Source organism: Ursus americanus, chromosome 30, assembly GCF_024610735.1.
Source record: "Ursus americanus isolate L20-20 chromosome 30, mUrsAme1.1.p, whole genome shotgun sequence".
NCBI classification, from domain to species: Eukaryota; Metazoa; Chordata; class Mammalia; order Carnivora; family Ursidae; genus Ursus; species Ursus americanus.
In genome coordinates, this window is record NC_142156.1 from 31196855 (window position 1) to 31220488 (window position 23634).

At 49.0% G+C, this 23634-nt stretch overlaps 3 protein-coding genes across 6 annotated transcripts in view; all 3 read left to right on the forward strand.

Moving 5' to 3' along the window:
- Positions 1-327: 327 nt before the first annotated feature.
- LOC123795620 (glutathione S-transferase theta-3-like) lies at positions 328-7141 on the forward strand. The gene is made up of 5 exons (XM_045802488.2): positions 328-578; positions 1913-2000; positions 3702-3852; positions 6204-6380; positions 6712-7141. Exons 1-5 carry the CDS (start codon positions 467-469, stop codon positions 6904-6906), a joined length of 723 nt encoding a protein of 240 aa, XP_045658444.1. The 5' UTR covers positions 328-466; the 3' UTR covers positions 6907-7141.
- An 881-nt stretch (positions 7142-8022) lies between these two features.
- On the forward strand, positions 8023-12508 carry DDT (D-dopachrome tautomerase). 3 transcript variants are annotated; one of them, XR_006780547.2, is made up of 4 exons: positions 8023-10203; positions 10523-10698; positions 11334-11593; positions 12248-12508. XR_006780547.2 is itself a non-coding variant. In XM_045802487.2 (3 exons), exons 1-3 carry the CDS (start codon positions 9934-9936, stop codon positions 12318-12320), a joined length of 519 nt encoding a protein of 172 aa, XP_045658443.1. In that variant the 5' UTR covers positions 9495-9933; the 3' UTR covers positions 12321-12508. The 3 variants fall into 3 exon arrangements, 1 of the variants encoding a protein (XP_045658443.1); XR_006780546.2 differs by having other exon boundaries at positions 11334-11538; XM_045802487.2 differs by lacking the exon at positions 11334-11593 and having other exon boundaries at positions 9495-10203.
- A 2016-nt stretch (positions 12509-14524) lies between these two features.
- CABIN1 (calcineurin binding protein 1) overlaps positions 14525-23634 on the forward strand; it is a 151760-nt gene continuing 142650 nt past the window's right edge. The window contains exon 1 of one of the 2 annotated variants that reach the window (XM_087857550.1): positions 14525-14807. The gene's annotated coding sequence lies outside the window, so the exon portion shown is untranslated. The remainder of the gene's footprint in view (positions 14808-23634) is intronic. The other variant, XM_045802485.2, reaches the window with a different exon arrangement.

The following is a 23634-nucleotide window of genomic DNA, read 5'->3' on the forward strand; positions in this document are numbered from 1 at the left end:
AAGCCCCTCCTCTTTCAGTCCCCTCCTTGAGTTTGGGGAGGTGGCTTGGGCCAACTGAAGGCAAGCGAGCCCTTTCGATCCTAAAGTCTGTGCTGGACGCGTCCTTGGCGTCCCGTTCCCATTACCATCCTCCACTGCACCTTTGACAAAGGTAGACATTGAGGTCTGGGGAAGGGGTCAGTCAGAGGCCAAACATTTCAGCGCCCTCTCCACCTAGAGAACTGCAGCCAGGATTCCAGGGACAGGAAAGAGGGAGAGTTGGGGAGCCGCTGATTGGCCCAAAGCGCTCCAGAGCCATCCAATGGGCGGGGGAGGGTGTGGCGGGGCTCACACGCCCCCACCCCAACCCCTCTACCCCGGGCTGCGCTCCGCTGTAGGCCCGGTGGCCTGGCCGTTTCTGCCAGCCGTTCCTGTTCCCAGTCTCATACCCTGGGCGCGACCCCGGGGACGGTCCGCTGCTCCCGCCATGGGCCTGGAGCTCTACCTGGACCTGCTGTCCCAGCCTTGCCGCGCCGTCTACATCTTCGCCAAGAGGAACGGCATTCCCTTCGAGCTGCGGCCGGTGGAGCTGCTCAAAGGTGGGCCGGGCAGGGAGGCGGGCCCTGCGGTCCGGGCGCCTGGGTGGGGACGGAGCCCCCGGCGCTGCAGCCCGGCTGGAAGAGACGCTCTCCGGGACGGAAACTGTGTGATCAGTCATCGGTTGTGCCTTTTTCAAGAGCCCCGATCTTTGCCTAATGAATATGAAACATTTTCCAAAATACAGATTGAGAGGGGCAGAGCAGAGAGAGAGCAGTGGGGGGCGTAGGAGGAGGGAAGGGGCGGGGTGTGGGGAAGTAGGGTGAGTGCCCCAGGAGCTCCACACCCGGGCTTGGAGAAAACAAGGAAAGTGCCTCATCATTTCTGAACTGGAGTAGCCTGCATCTCTTGAATTTCTACAGCTGCCAGAAGGAGAAGGCTGTTTCACCTGGATCTGGTTTCCTCTTTACTTCCACCTATCCCTGCTTACATCCCCTCCACATTTACCGCATCCAGTGGAGGGGCAGGGCTGTAATTGCACAGTGGGACAATTGCACAGCGGGCCTCCCTTTGGGCAGGCCAGGAGGGAGATCTCTTCTTGGCTGATCCTGCCCACCTTCTGTCTTTGGTGCCCCCAGCTTGGGCCACCAACTGCTACGCTGCCACCTAAGGGCTCCACCTTTCCAGCCCTTCTTGGGATAGGGGCTGGGCACAGAGGCATTTTCTGGAAAGAGGATGGGTGGGGGTGAGTCTCTTCACCCAGGAGAAGGGCCAAGAGGCCCATAGGTTTGGGCCTATGGCCACGTTGGAGCCTGGTTCCACGGAGGCCCTCTGACTCCACACACAGTCATTATTGTATCCTCTAGCACTGGCCCAGCTCAAGGAATGCAGAAGTGAGTCAGACCTGCGAACACCCATTGGGGAAGGGGCTTTGAGGGTTTGGCATGGGACAGCAAGAAGAGCTGAGCTGCTAGAGGCTGGGCGACTGAAGAGGGCAGGAGCTCCTGGAGAGAATGAGGCTGGACTGAGGGCTGGGGACAGGTCACCCAGCCAGCATAGGGAGATGCATGGTAGGGGCAAGCCTACAGCCCAGGGAGGAGACTGGAGTGTCAGACATATGGATGGAATTGGCTGGGGCTGGGGGTGGGGGTGACTTACAGCTGCAGGGACTCGCCCTCCCTTCATGGCCGAGCTGAGATGCTTCTTGGCCCAGGTTCCCAGGGAGGTGGACGCAGGAAGGGTGGGCCTCTGGTGGGGTTAGGGTCTGTGATCTGGTGACCAGCAGAGTGGCCTCCTTCCTGTTGCCCACCTGGATGTTGGGGTGGGGGTTGGGGAGAGGCCTCGAGGGGGGGTGGCTCAGAGTTCTCCTCACCCGCCTCACTGGTCTCTCCCACAGGCCAGCACCACAGCGATGCTTTTGCCCAGGTGAATCGCCTGAAGAAGGTGCCAGCCTTGAAGGACGGGGACTTCACTTTGGCTGAGAGGTATCAGGTCCCCGGGCTGCTACCCAGGCCCTGTGAGGCCAGTCAGCCATCGGTATCTCTACTGTCGCTGGTTTGGATCACGGCTTGTGTGCCCTGAGCACCTGTGCCAGCCCCAGCAGGCAGAGGAGCTGGAGGCTGGCAGGGGCTACTGAAGTCATGGCATCCCCCTGCCTCCCTTCCCCCGCTCCGGGGCATTGTACAAAGGAGGAAACTGAAGCCAGGAGAGGCGAGGGCCTTGCGCAAGGTCACAAGGCCCAGCCTGTTTCCAGGCCTCCTCTCTGCCAACCCGGCCCCCAGATGGAAGGAGAGCGGAGAGCTAAATATTGAGGAGTAGCTGTACCATGCTCTTTAGAGCCAGCACTTCTGCAAATCTTGGGGGCACGTACTATTGCCCTGGGAGTCAAGAGAGCGCCCAGAGAGCTTCATGGCTATTTGCTGAGCACCCACCAGGGCCAGGAACCATCTAGGCTGTGGGGCCAAAGCAGTGAACAGTTCTAAGCCCTTGGCCTCATGGAGCTCATATTCTAGAAGAGGGGAGCTGCTAATCTCTGTAAGGTGTAACCCACCAGGTGGTGATGAGTGCTATGGAGAAAATAAATAGGGTAAGGGGGGGTGTGATTTTGAGTAGGATGTTGAGTGAAGGGCCCCTTGAGAAGGAGGCATCTGAGCAGAGACCTACAGGAACAGTGGTGCAAGGTATTGGTAAGAGTGTTCTGGCTGGAGGGAATAGCAAAGCCAAAGGCTATGAAGTGTGACAATGCTTGGGGGGACAGGTTGAAGAGGCAAGGCATCCAGCATGGCTGGGGTGAGGTCGGAGAGTAGCATGTGGGGCCAGGAGGACTTTGGCTTTTATTATAGGTAAGATGGGGCCATTGCAGGAGTTTAAGCAGAGAAGAGCTGAGACCCAACTTAGGTTTTAAAGCATCCCTCTGGGGTGAGAAGGTACTGTGCTAATCCAGGAGAGAAGGACTGGGGCCCCAGACCAAGGTGGTGGTACAGGGAGATGCAGTGGTCAAGCCCAGCAGGGTGCTGAGGAGCTGGAGGTTGGCGGGAGAGATGAGAGCCCAGGCCAGCTTCTAGGCTGCTGGCTAAATAGGCATATCCTTTACTGAGGCCACATAGTACCTCTGTGGTAGAGCCAGATTCACGTTCCACTTGGCTTCAGAACCTCCAGTCGTTGGACAGTCCAACATCCACGGAGGCATGGTGCTCCGGCCAGACATGGCTGAGGGAGTGGGGAGGGGAGGAGGTCAGAGAGGGCTTCCTTGGGAAGGAGGCTGGAGGCTTTGGGCAGGTAGAGAGGAGATGGGACAGGGTGGGAAACAGTGACCCATTCACCTGGGAGGCCTTGTCCCAGCCCCAGGGAGCGTGACGGGACAGCTGGCCTTGCTCTTGTCAAGACCATGCATTGGATATGGTGGGGAGTGCTATCTGAGTTGCTCTTGTCTTTCGGGAACCATCTTGGGGCCCCCTTCCTCCTGGAAGCTTTCTCTGAGTGCCCCATCACTGTCCTTCTGAAATCTCAAGACATTTTGTTTTTCACTTGGTGCCCTTAGTTCAGATGATACGATGACCCAGTGTCGAGCTGTGTGACGCTAGGCAGTACATTCCTACTCTGCATCATGGTGCGGAGAGAGTGAAAGCCTCCGTGTGGACGGAAAGTGACTAGTACATGTTTCTCACCCCCTCCGTGTCCCCCAGTGTGGCCATCCTGTTGTATCTGAGTCGCAAGTATGAGGTCCCCGACCACTGGTACCCCCAGGACCTGCAGGCCTGTGCCCGTGTGGACGAGTACCTAGCTTGGCAGCACACAGCCCTGCGGAGTAGCTGCACCCGAGCCATGTGGCAGAAGGTGAGCTATGGCAGGACGGGGACCCTGCTAGGATGCTCAAGGGACAGTGCTTTCTGTTTAAAAAATTCTGTGCAGGCGCCTGGGTGGCTCAGTTACTTAAGTGTCTGCCTTTGGCTCAGGTCATGATCCCGGAGTCCTGAGCTCGAGCCCCACATTGGACTCCCTGCTCAGTGGGGAGTCTGCTTCTCCCTCTCCCTCTGCCCCTCCCCCTTCTCTCTCTCTCTCTCACTTTCTCTCTCTCAAATAAATAAATAAAATCTTAAAAAAAAAATTCCATTCAGACCTGAGGCCTTAGAACACCAAATTCTAGAATGCCAGAGACTCCCTAGTCCAACCAACTTGTTTCCCAGAGGGTAAACCAAGGCAGAGCCAGGGAGTGACTTCCCCCAATGTGCCCTGATTCCTGAGCTGCTGGGAATCAATCCTTTTGCAGGCTCCAGACTGTGGAAACATTACCTTTGGGGAAAGAAAAAAACCCAGATGCTCTGGCTACGTGACATACTTTTCAGATAGAGAAGTGTTAAGTGAAAAATCTCAAACTAGGAGGAAATGAGGAGACATTTCAATAATGTTGCTCTGATTTCTGGGTATTCAAGGATTTCTAAGCCTAAAAACACTTAAAGACTTAAAGAAAAGCCTAACAGATTTTTCACATGCAATGACATTTTGTGTAAGGAGGAAAGGATTAAACTTAAAACAAGCAAAAAACTGGCAAAGACTTGTTAGAGGTTACATTTTGGGCACCTGGGTGGCTCGGTCAAGTGTCAGCCTCTTGCTTTCAGCTCAGGTCACGATCTCGGGGTCGTGGGATCAAGCCCTGGGTCAGGCTTTGCACTGAGCATGGAGTCTGCCTGTCCCTCTCCCTCTGCTCCTCCCGCTGCTTGTGCTCTCTCTCTCTCTAAAATAAATAAATAAAAGCTTTAAAAAGAAAAAGGCAAAGGAAAAGGGGTGCCTGGGTGGCTCAGTCAGTTAAGCGTCTGCCTTTGGCTCAGGTCATGATCTCGGGGTCCTGGGATCGAGCCTTGTGCCAGACTCTCTGCTTAGTGGGAAGTCTGCTTCTTCCTCTTCCTCTCCCTCTATGCTCTCGCTCTCTCTCTCAAATAAATAAAATCTTTTTTTTTTAAAGAGTCATTTGAGAGAGAGAGAGAGCACATGTGCATGCACGTGTGTGCTCGTGAGCTGGGTGGGGGGCGCCGAGGGGGGGGCAGAGGGAGAGAATCTCCTGTAGACTCCCTCCTGAGTGGGGAGCCTGACTGACTGGGCTCCCTCTCACCACCCTGAGATCATGACCTGAGCCCAAATCAAGAGTTGGATGCTTAACTGAGCCACCCAGGTGCCCTGACAGAAGTGACATTCTTAATATTTAAACTGCTCTCAGAAAGCCGTCAAACAGACACAGGAGAAAAGTGGGCACAGGAAACCAGTGGAGATTTACTTGAAGGACAGAGAGAAATGGTCGTTAAGTGGATGAAAATACATTTAACCTAAGTAAGAATCAAGTAAATGCACATTAAAACAGCACACATGTCCCATTTTTACCCATCAGACGAACGGCTGTATCTGAGATGTGTGCTCTGAATTGTTATTTGCAGGGAATTACAAGGGGCTTGGCACACAGCGGCTGCCCTGTGCGCTTGAGGGAGCATGAGACGGGCGTGCTCATACTCTGCGTATACAATAACACTGTTCTGAAGGGGCTTTGGGCAAAATGCAGGTTTCTATAACCTTAGAGGTGCCTTCCTTGAGCCTCTTGGGGCTGGAAGAGGAGCCCCTTCAAGCTGGTAGGGGCAGGAGCCTGGTGGGTTTGAAGGCAGAATGGAGAGAAGTCAAATAGAGTGAGTATAGACCTTAGCTACTCAAAGTGTGCTCCAGGGACCAGGAGCATCGGACCACCTGGGAACTTGGAAATACAGTCTCAGGTACCACCCAGGCATACAGATTAGGAATGCACACTTTAGCCAGATCCCAGAGGGACTCACATGCATCATCCCATTTGAGAAGCCTGGGGTGGAGGAGGAGGTGGGGAGTGGGGAGAGGGTGACTGCTGCACTGAGGAGGGGCCTTGTGTTGTGGTTTTCATGGTGAGGGTAGCGGGGAGCCACAGAAGACTTTATGCAGGGGGTGATATGGCCAGACTGGGACTGCAGAAGTTCCCCGCACTGGCTGCCTTACATGAGGACCTAAGGAGAGGTAGAGGCTGTCCATGTTGGAGTAGAAGATGATGCCTGGGTGGAAGGAGTGGGTCGGAGTGAGGAGAAATTTGAAGGCCTGGTGATAGATTGGAAGGGAACAGGAACTAGGCTAGGCTTTGGGCAGACCCTGAGCCCTCTCTCTGCTTGCCCATCCACCAGATGATGTTCCCAGTGTTCCTGGGTGAACAGGTGCCCCCTGAGACCTTGGCATCCACTCTGGCTGAGCTGGACAGGTGCCTGCAGCTGCTTGAGGACAAGTTCCTGAAGGACCAGGACTTCGTTGCTGGACCTCACATCTCAGTGGCTGACTTGGTGGCCATCACAGAGCTGATGCATGTGAGTGCCATAGGGTAGGGTGGTCCAATGGGCAGTGGGGTGTCCTGGGAGGGAGCCAATGTACCAGCTCACACTGCCCTTTCTGGCTGTTGGACCCTGGGCAAGTCACTTCCTTCTCTGAGCCTCAGTGTTCTCATCTGTAAAATGGGGCTTCAGACCCTATCCTACAGCAATATTGAGAAGCTTCCCAGCGTCTCCTGGGAGAGAACCTCCAGCCTGTTACACGTGTGGCCAAGGAGGGAAAATCCACCCTGGGGAATTCCTCAATCAGGTCATCCTGCCTTATCCTTGACCATGCCTATGCCCTCCACTTGGCTCCCTCTCCCCATAGCCTGTCAGTGCCGGCTGCCAAGTTTTCAAAAGCCGACCCAAGCTGGCTGCATGGCGCCAACGTGTGGAGGCCGAGGTGGGGAAAGATCTCTTTCAGGAGGCCCATGCAGCTGTCATGAAGGTCAAGGACTTGCCTCCAGCTGACCCCGCCATAAAGGAGAAGCTGAAGTCCTCCGTGCAGGTTTTGTTGCAGTGAGTGGAAGGCCAGCCCTACAGAGATGGTAGAGACTCTGTTGTCAAAATGAAGAGGTGGAGTGGCCCCTCCTAGGCTGTGAGCAAGACACACTGTCCAGTCTCTGGTCCCCGGTTCCCTCCAGGCATCAGGTCTTCGTTCCTTCTTTTGTCTGTCTCCACACTCCACTCCTGCCTCTTCCACTCTGACTTCATGTGACCCCTGGAAAGAGCTTAGTAAACACATATTTGATCCTGTCCCTCCTGTGTTTGAAACTTTCCATGGTGCTGAACTGCTTTGAGGTTAAAGTAGGAATCACTGAATTTTGCCTTCAAGGCCTTGCCCACCGCTCCAGGGCACCCCCTTCTGTTTGCACACAATAGCCCATCATTTTTAGACCCCTTCTCCCAGCTCCCACCTCCACCTCCTGGCCTTGGCTCAGGCTGTTTCCGTTGCTAATAGGGCCCCTCCTCATCTTTGCTCAGTGCCCCTTCTGGTCTTTAGGCATTTGTCACTGTTTCACTTCTCCAGGGAGGCTTCCCTGACTTCCCTAGCCCCATGCCAAGTCAGATGACACCCCCCCACCCCCCCACCCCCACCCCGCTCCTCAGCCCCAGTGCTTCCCTCCCTCAGCTCTGGAACAAAGCTGGTTCAACACCCCGTGGGCTGAGCACGTGTCACAGATAGGGGTTGCGCTGGTGAAGAGATGTCTGAATCAGGCATGGCCTTGGTCTCTTAGGTCTCTGTCCTCCCTCTGGGGTGATGCTGTCTTCCACAGGGGTTGGGTGCAGGGCTGGTTCATGAACCTCCAGTCCCAGATTAGTTCCTGGCCCTCTGGGTGCTGCTGAGAGGCCTTGCTCTCCCAAGCCTACTCAGAACCCCAGCCATTGTTTTATCTGTGCCCCACCCTGGGTCCCAGATTTGCCACCTGTCCCTGTCCTTTCTCCTCAAGATTGTTACAATCTACCTGTCTTGTGTCCTAGACCCTCTGATATCTTAGTCATCCAATAAACTGCTAATGGGACAGGGTCATGAACAGGGCCTCTCGGCCTGCCTGCCTTCCCATGGAGGTTTTTTTTCTTTTTTTTTCTTTTTTTTAAAGATTTTATTTTTAAGTAATCTCTACACCCAACTATGGGGCTCAAACCTGCAACCCTGAGATCAAGAGTTGCAAGCTCTACCAGCTGAGCCAGCCAGGTGCCCCAAGACTCCTCTAATATGCACACTCATAAAGAATTTTAGAAGTGTAATTGAAATTATTCATATACACCCACACAATTTCAATTGTATTTTCATTTACAAGTCAAACAACTTTGCAATACTGATGAGAGTACCATGTTTAGCCACATGAACAAGATTTCCATTTTTTTAAAAAAAGATTTTATTTATTTATTTGACTGAGAGAGAGACAGCCAGCGAGAGAGGGAACACAAGTAGGGGGAGTGGGAGAGGAAGAAGCAGGCTCCCAGCAGAGCATGGAGCCCGATGTGGGGCTCAATCTCAGGACCCTGGGATCACACCCTGAGCTGAAGGCCGATACTTAATGACTGAGCCATCCAGACGCCCCATTGATTTCCACTTTTTAAAAAAAATATTTATTTATGAGAGAGAGAGAGCTCATACAAGCGGGGTGCAGGGCAGAGGGAAAGGGAGAAGCAGACTCCCTAAGGAAGTCTGACACCAGGCTAAATATCATGACTTGAGCCGAAGGCAGACCCTTAACTGACTGAGCCACCCAGGCACCCCCAGATTTCCATGTTTTAAGTGACACATTTTGTTTTGACTATAAAAATATAGGATACTGTAAACATGGCTGGTAATTCGACTAGGACCTGGCTTTCACTCCTTGATGGACAGTACTTCAGTACGAGACAAGGTTGCCACAGGTGCAAGAGGCCACAACGGCAGATGTCTGTCGGAGCCAGGTAGGGATGCAGTGAGCCAGAGGTTCTCTGTCCAGCTTCACCTGAGCTCACAAGTGTCACCGGGCTCCTGGTCAAGAGAAGTGCAGATTCCCACATATAACGTGAAGTCGCCTTACTTGGAAATGGTAGCAACACAGTAAAAAAAATTAGGATTAAAAAAAAAAATTAGTATGGAGCCTGGGAAAGGCCCCTGCAGGTGTGTGTGTTTTGGGTGTGTTCAAACCCCCATTTTGTGAAACGGAATAAAGGAAACCTCATTTACAATAAAGCAGGGAGGCCAGAAGGAGGAGCTCTCACACCTACTACTCCTTGCGGCCCTTTGCAACCCCAACCGGAAGAACCCTACCTTGCATTCCCCAGGGAAAGAAGACTATATACTACCAGCAGGGGAAAGAAAGATACCCCCAACCCCTCTGCCCCGTCAAGCCAGTGAGATACTGTCACAACTCAGCCACTGAAAAACGACTACACTCTTAATTCCCAGCTTATTCCCGCGGACTTTTTGTTTATAACAGTCCTCCCCAACTCCTCCCTTCCCTCTGTTAAGAAACGTTTCTCTTCTTTATTGGTTGGACTTGCCTGTGGTTTTGCCTTAGACTGCATGTCCCAAATTGCAAATCTCTGCCATCATCGAATAAACCCATTTTTTTTTAAAGATTTTATTTATTTATTGGACAGAGAGAGAGAGACAGCCAGTGAGAGAGGGAACACAAGCAGGGGGAGTGGGAGAGGAAGAAGCAGGCTCATAGCGGAAGAGCCCGATGTGGGGCTCGATCCCACAACGCCAGGATCACGCCCTGAGCCGAAGGCAGGCGCTAAGCCGCTGTACCACCCAGGCGCCCCCGAATAAACCCATTTTTACTGGTAAAATAACTGGCCATTTTATCTTCAGGATTAACAATCTAAATATGGGCTAGGAAGCAGAGGATGCACCAATCAGGCGCCCAGGGAGTCAGAAAACCCCCGGCCAGGGTGTCAGGGAGCCGGTAGAGGCCGGGGACACTGTGAGCCGGGCGCTGGCTCAGCCAGTGTCCTTGGGGGAAGATCAGACCCCTCACTTTCCCCGTCTCCCCGGGAGGCCTTAGGACTTCCGGAAATCTGCGCCAGTAGAGGCGGGGTGTAGACTATGCAGCCAATCGGGGGCGCTGCTGCCTGCCCAACCAACAAGGAGCCTGATTTCCGTGGCGCCCCGCCCCTGCTGCCTAGTCCGCGACCCTTAGGAACTTCGACCCGCACTTTCTGGGTTCCTTCTCTGCTGCTGTGGCTTTCCGGTTCCTTTCCGCCAGACATGCCGTTCGTCGAGCTGGACACGAATTTGCCCGCCGGCCGTGTGCCCGCGGGACTGGAGAAGCGGCTCTGCGCGGCCACTGCAGCCATCCTGAGCAAACCTGAGGACGTGAGCGTGGGCCGGGGAGCAGCGAGCGCGAGGAGGCTGGTGGACCCGGGGTCAGGGTCTGTTCACGCCCCGGCTTCCCCACCGCGACCCGAGCTCTTCGTCCCCGCCCGCCAGGCCGTAGCCTCCCACTCTCCCCACCCCTCATGTCTGCTCCGTGCTGCCTTCCCTGGCCCTGACACCGATGTGACCGCCAAGGACCCCGCCCCGAGCCTCTAGCTCTGACCCCAGGGGCCCGCGCTTGTCGGCTCTCGTCCTCCCGGGTCCTCAGCGCGAACTCGGCCTGCACCGGCTTCAGGTGAAACTTTCGTGTTCCCCGCAGCGCGTGAACGTAACGGTGCGACCTGGTCTGGCCATGGCGGTGAACGGCTCCACCGAGCCCTGCGCGCAACTGCTCATCTCCTCCATCGGTGTGGTAGGCACAGCCGAGGACAACCGTGGCCACAGCGCCCGCTTCTTCGAGTTCCTCACCAAGGAGCTGAACCTGGGCCAGGATCGGTGCGTGGGGGCAGGGAGTGGATGGGGGCAGTGATCCCATCCCAGAGCTCCTAATAAGGTTGGGGGAAAAATGCACTCTTCGCCCTGCTCAAGAAGGGCCTAGTGCCCCGGGCCTTCGGATGGTGGGTCCAGCCTCAGAATGGTAGCGGAATTGAATGAATTCCTGACTCTGCTATGGTCCTCTTGACACCTGGGCAAGGCGTGGCCTTCCAAACCTCACTGTTTCCATCTGTGATGTGGGAAGGCTCTCCTTTAACCGCTCCCTGGGGGAACTGCCAGAGTCCTGTGGGATAGCGGTGCACTCTGTCTGCCTTGGCACTGGGTAAGGTAGAACGTTATTAACCTGACAAAGCTATGGCCATTTATCATTTGCCTTTAGTCTTCTCCACATCTTAGAAAATCAAGAATAATTTTCTAGGAGAACTTCTCCAGGGTGGTTGGGAGGAATTCTGGGTATGTCCTGAGGTTGTGTGACCTTTGGGCCTGTAGCCAGGTAGGTCCCAGGTGAGGCTCCCAGGAGGCTCAGGGAGTAGTGGAAAGAACACTGGCTTGGATGTCTGGAGACCTGGGTTCTGGGTCCAGCACAGCTGGGGGATGCCTGACAAATCTGGAAATGAACCATCCCTGGTTTGTAGGCTTCTCTTCTATGAATAGAGGGGAATGTATTAAATGATCACCCAAGAAGACGGAACAGCCCCCCAACCTGGGACTCTGTCAGGGTTAAAGTTTTTTTCTGGGTGAAAAATATTCCTGAGCCAAGCCATGCCTATGAGGAACTAAGAGCATGAGAAGCTTGAAAGAACCTTCCAGAATGGATCCTTTGTTGGCCCAGGAAGACTGGTGAGGAATGGTTTCTCCCGGGAGTGCTCAGACCTGGTCCTCAGGTTGGGGTGAGGTAATAATTAGAAGAACAATATGTAACATGTGAATGCTTAGCATGTGCCAGGTTATCTCTAGATACCTTCCATGCATCATCCTATTTGATCCATCCAAACTCTGTCCCTCTGTTCACACCACCTTGTGCAGACATGCCATCCCTGTGAGGTTTACAGATGGGAAAACTAAAGCTGTCACACCGGCCCTTTCCCTGCTACCCTTCAGGCTACCCCAAGTATCTTTTTCTTCACCGGGAACTCCCATCACTTCTGTGAGAGGGGCATGTTTGTTCATTCCATAGACATAAGTGGGGGGTCACCTTGTGCCTGGTTTGAGCTAGGCTTTGAGAAAACAAAGGTGGCTGGGACACTGCACGTGCCCCCGGGGAGCCTCAGTTTGGAAGTGGGAGGGCTGCCCCTCTGAGTGCCCAGACAGAGCATACAGGGACCATAGAGGCTGCTGTGTTGAGTGTCTGGGGGCAGCCACCATTCTGCCCCTGACTGGCCCACAGTGGGAGATCATTAATGGGATGAGGCAGGCTTGCAAAATGCCTGCTAGGCTAAGGCAGGCTGGTCTGGGAGCCCATGGTAGGGGTGCCCAGCTCGGCGTCTTGGAATATAGGGCATTAGCCAAGGAGCTGATGACATCATTTTTTTTTTTTTTTCTCTTGAAGGATAATTATCCGCTTTTTCCCCGTGGAGCCCTGGCAGATTGGCAAGAAAGGGACAGTCGTGACTTTCCTATGATTGGCACAGAGGGCATCCAGGGCATGCATCTGTGAGCTGTTCCCCACTTCCAGAGAGGCCTCCTGACAGAGTAAGGGCCTGGTGGATACCAGCTTCTGGCACTCTGTCATGCAGATGTGCCTGTGACCTCACGGTCCTCTTCTTCCCCATCCTTATGTCAAATAAATGAGAGAGCTTCGTCTTTCAAACATGACTTCTTTATCTCCCTTTACCCCTCCCTGGCATTCTGGGTCACCCTGGGCAGCAGGGTTGGTTTATGAGGTGGGGACTTTAGGGAACCTGGGAGGTGGGACGTTTCCTGTCTTCCAGGCCACCATCTCAGGTATTGTATGTAGGCTGCTCAAATCCAAGGGTGGGAGGTGCAGCCTGGAGGCCTGCTCGCCATGCCCATGTTCAGGCTGGTGGGGCTGGCAGCTGGTTCAGGCTGGGTCTTCCTTCAGATTTTGCAGACCAGTTAGATGTTCGGTCCTCAGCTTGGGCTGGCCCATGCAGCCTGTGCCCATAGGATGCTGTGCCCAGCAGGAGAGCAGGACAGCTGGGCTCTGGGGACCTTCTGGGGCATTCCCAAACTCCATCTTCTCCCGTGAGTCTTGCTGAGAATCCTCTGTAGCTGTGCACCCTGTAAAAGCCATGTCCTGGACTAGCAACCCTGGAAATCCAATGTCTGCCACTAGAAACGGAATGAGAGCAGTTGCCATCTAAATACTATATCATGCTTTCACATTTCAGGGGATATACGGACTGGGTGGGGGGAGCCTAAAGGGTGTCCTTTTCAGTTTCCTTCCAGATGTTCGATGCAGAGTTTACATACCATGACCCTTAGACACAGTGGTGAGCACTGTGTTTACCTGCAGAGTTGAAAATCTCATGATTCTTGTCTTAGCACACCTGTGAAGTGCCAAATTGAGATTTTTAGCCTGCGCCGTCAACATGGTAAAGTTAGTTTCCAGTGGGGTGTTCTTGTGCTTGTGGTGTTTGTACCTGACCACTACTGTGGACTCATTAAAACCGAGATCTTGGAGTTCCTTCCTTTGGCTCCCTGTCCCAATTGTTCCTTCACTCATTCCTTCTGCCAACATGGGTGTCCTGCCTCCCAGAGGGGCTCAGGGAACATTCGTGGGTTGAATCTGAATGAATGGTTGAAGTGCCCAAGGAGGGGTTCAGGCCTAACCCTAGATAGGACCATAAGGCAGCAGCCTCCTATCTGGTCCCACCTTAAATGTCTTATCCCTACTGTAGTGAGACTAATGTCATCCGGTTGCTGTGGGCATTTGACCCCTCCCCCTCTCCACATTATCCCCACTGTGGCCCTGAGCTTTGCCCCCTGGTAATACTGTGCTGCCTGAGGATCCTGTACGGTCTGCACTGCTTCTCACCTCCAAAAGCTTGCCACACACTCCCTGCTGCGTGGACCACCCTTCCCATCTTTTTTTTGTTGTTGTTGTTTAAGATTTTATTTATCCATTTGACAGGGAGAGAGAGGTTGAGAGAGGGCACAAGCAGGGGGAGCGGTAGGCAGAGGGAGAAGCAGGCTCCTCACTGAGCAGGAAGCCCAATGCGGAACTGGATTCCAGGACTCTGGGATCAGGACCCGAGCCGAAGGCAGACACTTAACCAACAGCCACACAAGCATCCCATGACTCCATTATTTTTGCAGCTCCTGGAATATCACTAAAGCTTTATTGTTCTGAACTGACGCTATGAGTTCTTCTCCATGATTTTATGGTCTTTATATAAGGTCAAATAAAAAGCCATAATATTCATTCCTATTTAAATCATTTTTGTTGGACTCAAGCGACTATGAATTTCAACTACACTAAAGCCTTTCCCTTAAAGGCTTAGCTCCCAAGGGTTTATCTCAGCCCGAGGCCGTTTCCGGAAAACTTTCAATGCTGCCTCCACTTTTCGGGTTTGGAGTTCTGTCACTCCCTCCTCAGCCCCCTCATTTACTCGCCTTGATTTTTTGTGATTTTTGTTTTTGTTTTATCTTTGTATCTGTGCCTTTGGGGCTTCAAATCCTTTTCAGAAAGAGGTGAGGCACGGAGTATATAAAGAACGCTCCTCCTCCCCTGGTCCCCTCTAAGTGCTCCCTAAGTTTCCATTGCCTTCAGAGCACCTGTCCCAGGCTGTAACAAATAATAACACCGCCCGTCATTGAGCGACTGCTCAGGGCCAGGCACCAAACTCGGCTTTCCCAAATATTACAAGTGGTGGGGAACAGAGGTCGCAACCTCAAGCGGGCGCTCGGAGCCCACAATAGTTCGAGTGCCCAAATGCAGAGATAGGGAAGGTTTGCACTTGCGCGCCCCGCTGCGCGCATTCCCCGAGGTCCCAGAGAACTTGCTCTGCGGGCCAGCGGCGCGTGCGCCCTCGCTGATTGGCTAGCGGAGCCGGTACCGAAACCAATGGGAGCGCGCCTTATTGTCAGGCGCGCAGCCGGCCGGCGCGGGGGTCGAGGCAGGCCGGCCGTTGCCGTGGAGACGCCTGGTGAGTACCAGGGTGGCTGCTTTGGGGGCATCCCCCGGGTGGGGGCGCGGCTCTGCTGACCCGGGGAGGGGGAGCAGAGGCTCAGGCTTGAGGGGCGGAGGGCGCGGGGCCGAGGCCGGTGCGGACGCGGGGAAGGGGGGGCGCCTCCGGCAGCCTGAGTGCCGCATTCGGGGAAACCGAGGCTGGAGAGCCGGAGCGGCGAGGCCGGGGCTCTTGGCTTCCTCGCGGACCTCTTCACGGCTCTTGCCGTCACCCTGGGGTCCCTAGGACGGGCTCCAGCCTCGGGAGTCGTTCTCGGTGACAGCAGCAGGAGCCACCATTGATTCTGTGTCTGTCGGGTGCTGAGCCCGGTGCTAACCCTTTACTTCACTTAACGTCCTTTCCACTTCACCTTCACAGCAGCCCTGCTAGGTGAGTGCTGTTATTAGCGCCATTTATACGGGTGGAAACTGAGGCCCAGACGAAGTGAAGGGTCTTGTGCAAAGTCAGCCAACTAACTAATGAGTCCGCCCAAGTCTAGACTGAAAAAAAATATATTTTTTAAAGATTTTATTTTTAGGTAATCTCTACACCCAGTGTGGGGCTTGAACTTATAACCTAGAGATGAAGAGTTGCATGCTGTACCGACTGAGGCAGCCAGGAGCTCCTAAACTGAAAATCTTAAGTGCACTGCCCCGAGGAAGGGTGGGGGGGCGGAGGGGAGAGGGGAGAAGGATGAGGAGGACGATGACGACAACGACCCCAGGTAGATAGAGCCTACTGACACACTGAGGTGTCCGCACAAGTGATTTTGGAGCCCCTGAACGCTTTGGGGCCTGGGTTACTATGGGTTGGTCTGTGGGTCATAACTGTGGGACTTAGGGTTTCATGCAACTAAAGTTCCTTCTGTGGGATCCATAACTGTGGTTAGAACTCAGATATCCTTTGAGTGGTCTCCTTTAGAAGTCGTCAAACTTATATTGTAAGTGTAATAATACTTATTAATATGATTATGATATCATAGTATGTTGTTTATATAATAAGCATGTTTATAATAGTATTTTAGGCTTAGGGGCCCTACTCTGTCTACTCAGTCCTGGCATTGTACAGTGGATACAGGCAGAGACAATAGGTAAGCGAGTGGCAGTGTTCCAGTAAAATTTTATTTATGGACACTGAAATTTGAATCTTATGTAATTTTTATATAATTTCCATGTGTGACAATTTTTTTCATCCATTTAAAAATGTTAAAACCGGGGTGCCTGGGTGACTCAGTTGGTTAAGTGTCTGCCTTTGGCTTAGGACATGATCCCAGGGTCCTGGGATTGAGCCCTGAGTCAGGCTCTCTGCTCAGCCTGCTTCTCCCTCTCCTCCTGGCTTGTGCTCTGTGTGTCTCTCTCTCAAATAAATAAACAAAATCTTAAAAGAAAAAAAAAAATCAAAAGCATTCTTTGCTCCTACGCTGTGCAAAAATGGTAGGCTGGTAGCTTGCTGACCCCTAACCTAGCCCCAAACCTGATAGGATAGAGGAAGCTGAGACTCAGAGAGGGGTCTCTTATGCCAAGGTAACCACACAGCCAGGAAGTACCACAGCTCGGCCTAAAATCTAAGCTTCCTGACTCAGACGCCAGAGCCTGTCAGGAAACACCACCGCTTATCACTGACTGGGTCAAGGTGCTGAGGTGCTTCAAGTGTGCTGTTCTTTATCGTGTGTTCTTAAGGCCATGGAAACCATGGTCTAAAGGGTTTAGAAATTTGTGACATTAAACTCCTGAATGTGCTATTCTAGGATAATATGATTGCTGGGCTGGGAGTCTGAGAAATGAATATATATTTTTTTCTTTATTCAATAGCTGCTTTTTTGGGGGGGGCTCCTTTTAGTGGGTGTCTGGGGTTTATGGTGAATAATACAGACATGGTCCCCATCCTCACGTTCCTTAGAGATGATGAATACATAATTTCAAGTGCTCAAGTGGCTATTTTTTTAAGCTGTTTATTTTAAACTAATTCTAGATTTAGAGAAAAGTTGCAACCATAAAACAGTTTCCTCATGTCCCTCACCCTGCTTCTCCTAATGTTTTTTTTTTTTTAAGATTTTATTTATTTATTTGAGAGAGAGAGAGAGAGAGCATGAGAGGAGCCAGGGTCAGAGGGAGAAGCAGACTCCCTACCGAGCAGGAAGCCCGATGCGGGACGTGATCCTAGGACTCCAGGATCATGACCTGAGCTGAAGGCAGTCACTTAACCAACTGAGCCACCCGGGTGCCCCCTGTTCCTCCTAATGTTAACATCTTATAGAATCATAATGCAACTATCAAGAACAGGGAACTAATATTGATACAATATTATTAACTCAGTTGTAAACCTAGTTTGAATTTGACCAGTTTCGCACAATGTTCTAGTTTCCACTCTGATTCTAACTTACCATATTGCATTTAGTTATTGCTCCTTAGTCTCCTTAGTCTTTAACGATCACATAGTTTTTTCTTAGCCTTATATTTTTCAAGAGTACTGATCAGTTATTTTGTCTAATATCCCTCAACTTGGATTTGTCTAATGTTTTCTCATAATTCATGTGAGGTTATGCATTTTTGGCCAGAATAACACAAACATTGTGTCGTCCTAGGTGTGTCATATCAAAGAGTTCAAGGTGCTGATATGTCTTGTTACTGGTGATATTTATCTTCATTGCTTGGTTTAGTTGGTGTCTGCCAGGTTTCTATACTATAAAGTTACTATCTTTCCCTTTAGTAAGCATCTTGGGGGAAATACTTTGGAAGGATGGGAATTCTGGTTCTCACAAATTTATGCCCACTGACTTAGTTAGCATCCACCTGTGGGTCTCTGTGGTGTTTGCCTCAAGGTAATTACCTATTTCTCTCTCTCCTTCTACATTTATTAATTCAAATTCAATTAAAGGAAGAGCTATCCCTTCTCTCATTTATTTATATTAGTATGGGCCCCATAGATATTCATTTTATTCCATGGGTTAAAATCTGATGTTACCATTATTTTGTTGTTCACTGTTCTGGCTTTGTTTGTTCGGGATCTCCTTCAGGTTAGCTGCTGTGTCCTCTTGACAAATCCTTATCATTTTTTGGAGCATTTACTTATTTTCTGGCACCTTAAGATGCTCCAAACTCATCTTGTGTTCTCTCTGCCCCAAACCTGGAGTCACAATTCTTGTTGTCTTTAGCCTTACATATACAATCAAGATACTGTTCTCCACAATTACTTAGGTTCGTTCTTTTCTTCCTCATACCCCACAGTGTGGTTATGTAATTGTAGTACAGTAGGTTCATTGTTAACCTTTATATTCCATTTTGGGCTCCCCCTAGATCTCAGTTGGTTTTAATTATTTTTTGACTGGTAAACATGACTGGTTTTAAGAGTAAGAACTGTAACAAAGGTATACTCAGGGAAGTGTCACTCCCTCCCCCACCCCTGCCACCCTGTTCCTGGTCTCCCTTACCTTTCACCCCTTTCCCACTCATCCCTGGCAGCTAACTGATCTCTTTGGTGTCTGGATTATCCTTTCTTTTGCACAAATGAATAAGTGGTTGTATATTTTCTTATATCCTCTTCTTTTGTATATGAAAAATGGCATGCTATAGATAATTGTGTTAGTTTTTTCTTTTTTCTTTTTTTTTTAATAATGAGACTTTAATACTCCACTTTTTTTTTTTTTTAAAGATTTTATTTATTTATTGGACAGAGAGAGACACAGTGAGAGAGGGAACACCAGCAGGGGGAGAGGGAGAAGCAGGCTTCCTGCTGACAGGGAGCCTGATGCCAGGCTGGATCCCAGGACCCTGGGATCATGACCTGAGCCGAAGGCAGAGGCTTAACGGCTGAGCCACCCAGGCGACCCTGTTTTTTCCACTTAAAAATATGTCTTGAAGTTCACCCTTACGTGTTCATAGAGATCTTATTCATTTTTTTTAAAAGATTTTATTTATTTATTTGACAGAGAGAGACAGTGAGAGAGGGAACACAAGCAAGGGGAGTGTGACAGGGAGAAGCAGGCTTCCTGCTGAGCAGGGAGCAGGGAGCCCAATGCGGGGCTCAATCCCAGGACCCTGGGATCATGACCTGAGCTGAAGGCAGACACTAAATGACTGAGCCACCCAGGCGCCCCTGGTGTTAGCCTTTCTAACAGGTTCATGAGATGATAACTCATTGTGGTTTTGATTTGCATTTCTCTTATAATTAGTGGTGCGCACCTCTTCACGGACCTGTTGCCCATTATTTTATTTTCTTTGGAAAAATGTATAATCAGGTGCTTTGCCCATTTTTAAATTGGATTATTTGGGTTTTTTTTTGTTTTTTTTGTTTTTTTTGCTATTGAATTGTATGAGTTCTATATATTTTGGATGTAAACCCTGATCAGATATATGGTTTGCAAATATTTTTCCTCTTCCGTAAGTTGTCTTTTCATTTTGTTGATTGTTTCTTTTCCTGTCTGGAAGCTTTTTAGTTTATTGTAGTCCCACTTGCTTATTTTTGCTTTTGTTCCTTGTGCTGATGTTTTTGTCATGCAAAATTCAAAACATTTTTATGAAGTTAAATTTATAATCTTTTTTTTTTTTTCTGCCTCTGGATTTTAGATCATGAGAAAGTCTTTCCATATACAGAGTTTAAGAGGAATTCATCCATGTTTTTTTCTAGTATTTGTCTGGTTCCTTTTGTTTTCATTTAGATCCCTAATCCATTTGGAGTTTATTTATGTATATGGTGTGAGTTAAGGATCTAACTTTATCTTTTTCCAAATGGCTACCAATTTTTCCCAGCAACTCTTGTTACAATGTTCATTTTGGCTCCAGTGATCTGAGATACCACCTTTGTCATATTTTACATTTTCATATATACTCGAGTCTAATTCTGGACATGGTCTCTCTATCTATGCGTGTGCTAGTACCACAGTTTTAAGTACTTAGCTTTATATAGTATGCTTTAATGTGTGGTGGGGCTCATCCCCTCTTGTAGCTTTTCTTCTTCACTGTTTTCCTAGCGATTTTTGCATTTTTGTTTTTCCATATGAACTTTAGTATCAGCTTGTCTAGTATCTTGTTGGTATTTTTATTTGCATTGCATTCATTTTATAAATTAACTTAGGGAGAACTGACATCTTTATAATGTTGAATCCTCTCCAGGAACAGAGGATGTCTTTCCATTTGTTCAACTTTACTTTTGTATCTTTTGGTAATATTTTAAAATTTTCCTTGCGTAGGTTGCACATTTCTTGTTAACTTTATTTCTAAATATTTAATCATCTTTGTTGCTGTTACTAACAGGACTTTTCTCTATCATAATTTTTGGTTTATTTTTTGTTTATGTGAACGCTGTTGACTCGTGTATTGTTACTTTTGTATCGTGCTACTTCATTGAGTTCTTTTAAGTTTTATCATTGATTTTGGGGTTTTTCAGGTATTCTGTTATATTGTATGAAATTAATGATTGTTTTCCTTCTTCTTTACTCATTCTTATACCTCTAATTGGTTTCCCTTTTCTAATGGCATTGCCAATACGCTTAGTGACGGATAGTAGCAGACATAAGGGCATCCTTGCTTTGTTCCTGATATTAGTGGAACTGCTTCTAGTGTTTATTAAATAAGATTTTAGCTTTAGGACTAAGGTATATAAGAAGGTATTACTTAATTCCTATTTTTTTGAGTGCTTTTTATCATGAGGGGGTGTTGAATTTCGTCAAAGGCTTTCTTTTCTATGGGGATAATCATACGATTTCCCCCGTTAGATGATTTTGTTGAATTTTCACAGGTATGAGTATTTGTGTTTTCATTGTTAGTATTTTTTTTTTTAGTTTTTAGTTATGTTAGTCACCATACAGTGTATCCCTAGTTTTTGATGTAATGTTCCATGATTGTTTGCGTATAACACCCAGTGCTCCATGCAATACGTGCCCTCCTTAATACCCATCACCGGCCTATCCCAATCCCCTACCCCCTCCTCATTGTTAGCATTTCTTTACATTTCTCCAATTTCAGCTGCATTTCCTGAAGTTGTTAGTAGGAGGTACTTAAATTTTTAAATAGAAGCACATGTCTTCTGTTGGTGGTGGTGGTGGTGATGGCAGTGGTACTGTTAGTAAATTCTGGCTTTAATGTATTGTGATCAGAGATTTTTAAAAATATTTTTATAGAAGATGTTTTCTTTGTGACTTAACGTATGCTTGATTGTTTTGTGAATATGGTGTAAGCTCCGGAGAACGTGTAGTCTCTATTAGCAGAGTATAGAGTGGTATGCATCTGTAAGTTTTCCTGTAATCATTTTGTTGTTTAGATCTTCTGTCTCCTTATTTTTTTCTCCATTTGACCTGTCTTATACTGACAGTGGTGAATGAAAGTCTCTTGTTATTGGTGTGTTTTTATTTATGTGTCCTTGCATCTCCTGTGTGTTTTGTTTCATAGAGTTGCTTGCTGTATTATTTGGTGTATATTCTTTAAAAAAAAAAAAGATTTTATTTATTTATTTTAGAGAGTGAGCGTGAGAGCGTGGGTGGGGGGAGGGGTGGAGGGAGAAGGAGAGAATCTCAGGCAGACTCAGTGCTGAGTGTGGAGCCCGACAAGGGGCTTTGATCTCAAGACCCTGAGATCATGACCTGAGCTGAAATCAAGAGTTGGGACTCTCAACTGACTGAGCCACCCAGGTGTCAACTTGTCTATAACTAAAAAAACTAAATTTTAGAGTCAGCTTGTCTATAACTACAAAAAACGCTGCTGTGATTTTGGTTGGAATTGGATTAAATCTATATATCCCTTTGGGAAGAATTGACATCTTTAGTAGGTTGAGTCTTTCAGTCGAAGAATATGATGTCTTTCCATTTATTTAGGTCTTCTTTGAATTTTTTCATCATTGTTTTCCAAATTTCAGAATATAGACTCTGTATGTATTTTTTTGGATTTATACCTAAGTAGTTTATTTTTTTGGAACTATTATAAATGACATATTTTTTTTCAATTTTGAACTCCAGTTGTTGCTAGTATATAGAAATACAGTCACTTTTTTGGGTGTTGACCTTTACCTTGTGGCTTTGCAATACTCATCTAGGGCTTTATTTTGTAGGTTCTTTGGGATTGTGTATGTAGACAATTATGTCATTTGTGAATATGAGCAGTTTCATTTCTTCTTTTCTAATCTCTTTGCTTTTATTTCTTTTTCTTCCTTTATTTTAGTGGCTAGGACTTCGAGTACACTGTTGAATAGGAGTGATGAGAGTGGACAGCCTTGCCTTGTTCCTTATCTAGGGGGGAAAGCATTCAGTCTTTTACGGTTAATTATGATGTTAGCTGTAGGGGGGCCTGGGTGGCTCAAGTGGGTTAAGCATCCGATTCTTAATTTCGGGTTGGGTCATGATCTCAAGGTTGTGAGATTGAGCCCTGCATCAGGCTCCGCACTCAGCATGGAGTCTGCTCGAGATTCTCTCCCTCTCCTTCTGCCCCTCCACCGGCTCTCTCTCCCTCTCTCTGTCTGTCTGTCTGCCTGTCTCTCTCAATAAATAAATAACTAAATAAATAAATAAAATCTTTTAAAAAATTATGATGTTGGCTGTAGCTTTTTTTGGTAAATGCCTTTTATCAGATTGAGGAAGTTTCCTTTTATTACTGGTTTTCTTTTTTCTTTTTTTTTTAGATTTATTTATTTATTTATTTATTTATTTTTAAAAAGATTTTATTTATTTATTCGACAGAGATAGAGACAGCCAGCGAGAGATGGAACACAAGCAGGGGGAGTGGGAGAGGAAGAAGCAGGCTCATAGCAGAGGAGCCTGATGTGCGGCTCGATCCCATAATGCCAGGATCACGCCCTGAGCCAAAGGCAGACGCTTAACCACTGTGCCACCCAGGCGCCCCTATTTATTTATTTTAGAGAGAGAGTGTGTGCATGAGTGGGAGGTGCAGAGAGAGAGGAAGAGATAATCTCGAGCAGACTTTGTGCTGAACGTGGATCCCGATGCCAGGCTCGATTGATCTCATGACCCTGAGATCATGACCTGAGCTGAAACCAAGAGTCAGACGCTTAACCGATGCATCACCCAGGTGCCCCTATTCCTGTTTCCTTCCTTCCTTTTTTTCTTTCTTTCTTTCTTTCTTCCTTTCTTTCTTTCTTTCTTTCTTTCTTTCTTTCAAGATTTTATTTATTTATTTGTTTGACAGAGAGAGACAGCAAGAGAGGGAACACAAGCAAGGGGCATGTGAGAGGGAGAAGCAGGCTTCCCGCTGAACAGGGAGCCCGATGCAGGGCTTGATCCCAGGACCCTAGGATGATGACCTGAGCCGAAGGCAGACACTTAGTGGCTGAGCCACCCAGGCGCCCCCCACTCCTGTTTTCTAGAAGTCTTCATGTTTCTGTTATTAATGGAGAACACGGTGTGTGACGATCATGTGCAGTGGGGCCACAGCAGAGGGGCCGGGGTCAGGGAAGCTCCTGGATGAAGTCCCATTTGAGTTGAGATGGGAGTGTGTCTCTTCACTTGGGAATGTCATAGTTCACAGTGTCACCAAAGCCATCAGCGAGCTGTTCTTCTGCATGGCTTCTGCAACTTGGCTTGTCATACAAGGGGTATCCTGTGAATGAGAGATGCTGGTCTTAGAGAAAGATTTGACTGAGAAATTAAATATGTGTCCCACTAAAATAGACAAGCTGCCTCGATACCACTCATCTGCTTGTTTATCCCTTCCTTCCTGGAGCACCTGTTTTGAGCCAGACATGGAAGTGCAAAGATGAATAAGACAGGACTATTTAGGAGCTTACAGGCTGGTGGGTGGGAGAGACCCAGGGTAATTCCAGGGCAAGGGTGAGAGTATGTAGAGGAAATTTAGTAAGAACC

Excerpts from the sequence above, each read along its gene's own strand:
- LOC123795620 (XM_045802488.2), top strand. The coding sequence starts at position 467 with ATGGGCCTGGAGCTCTACCTGGACCTGCTGTCCCAGCCTTGCCGCGCC. Across the intron at positions 579-1,912 it reads GCCGGTGGAGCTGCTCAAAG|GCCAGCACCACAGCGATGCT; the intron begins GTGGGCCGGGCA and ends TCTCTCCCACAG. Across the intron at positions 6,381-6,711 it reads CCATCACAGAGCTGATGCAT|CCTGTCAGTGCCGGCTGCCA; the intron begins GTGAGTGCCATA and ends CTCTCCCCATAG.
- DDT (XM_045802487.2), top strand. The coding sequence starts at position 9,934 with ATGCAGCCAATCGGGGGCGCTGCTGCCTGCCCAACCAACAAGGAGCCT. Across the intron at positions 10,204-10,522 it reads TCCTGAGCAAACCTGAGGAC|CGCGTGAACGTAACGGTGCG; the intron begins GTGAGCGTGGGC and ends TGTTCCCCGCAG. Across the intron at positions 10,699-12,247 it reads CTGAACCTGGGCCAGGATCG|GATAATTATCCGCTTTTTCC; the intron begins GTGCGTGGGGGC and ends TTTCTCTTGAAG.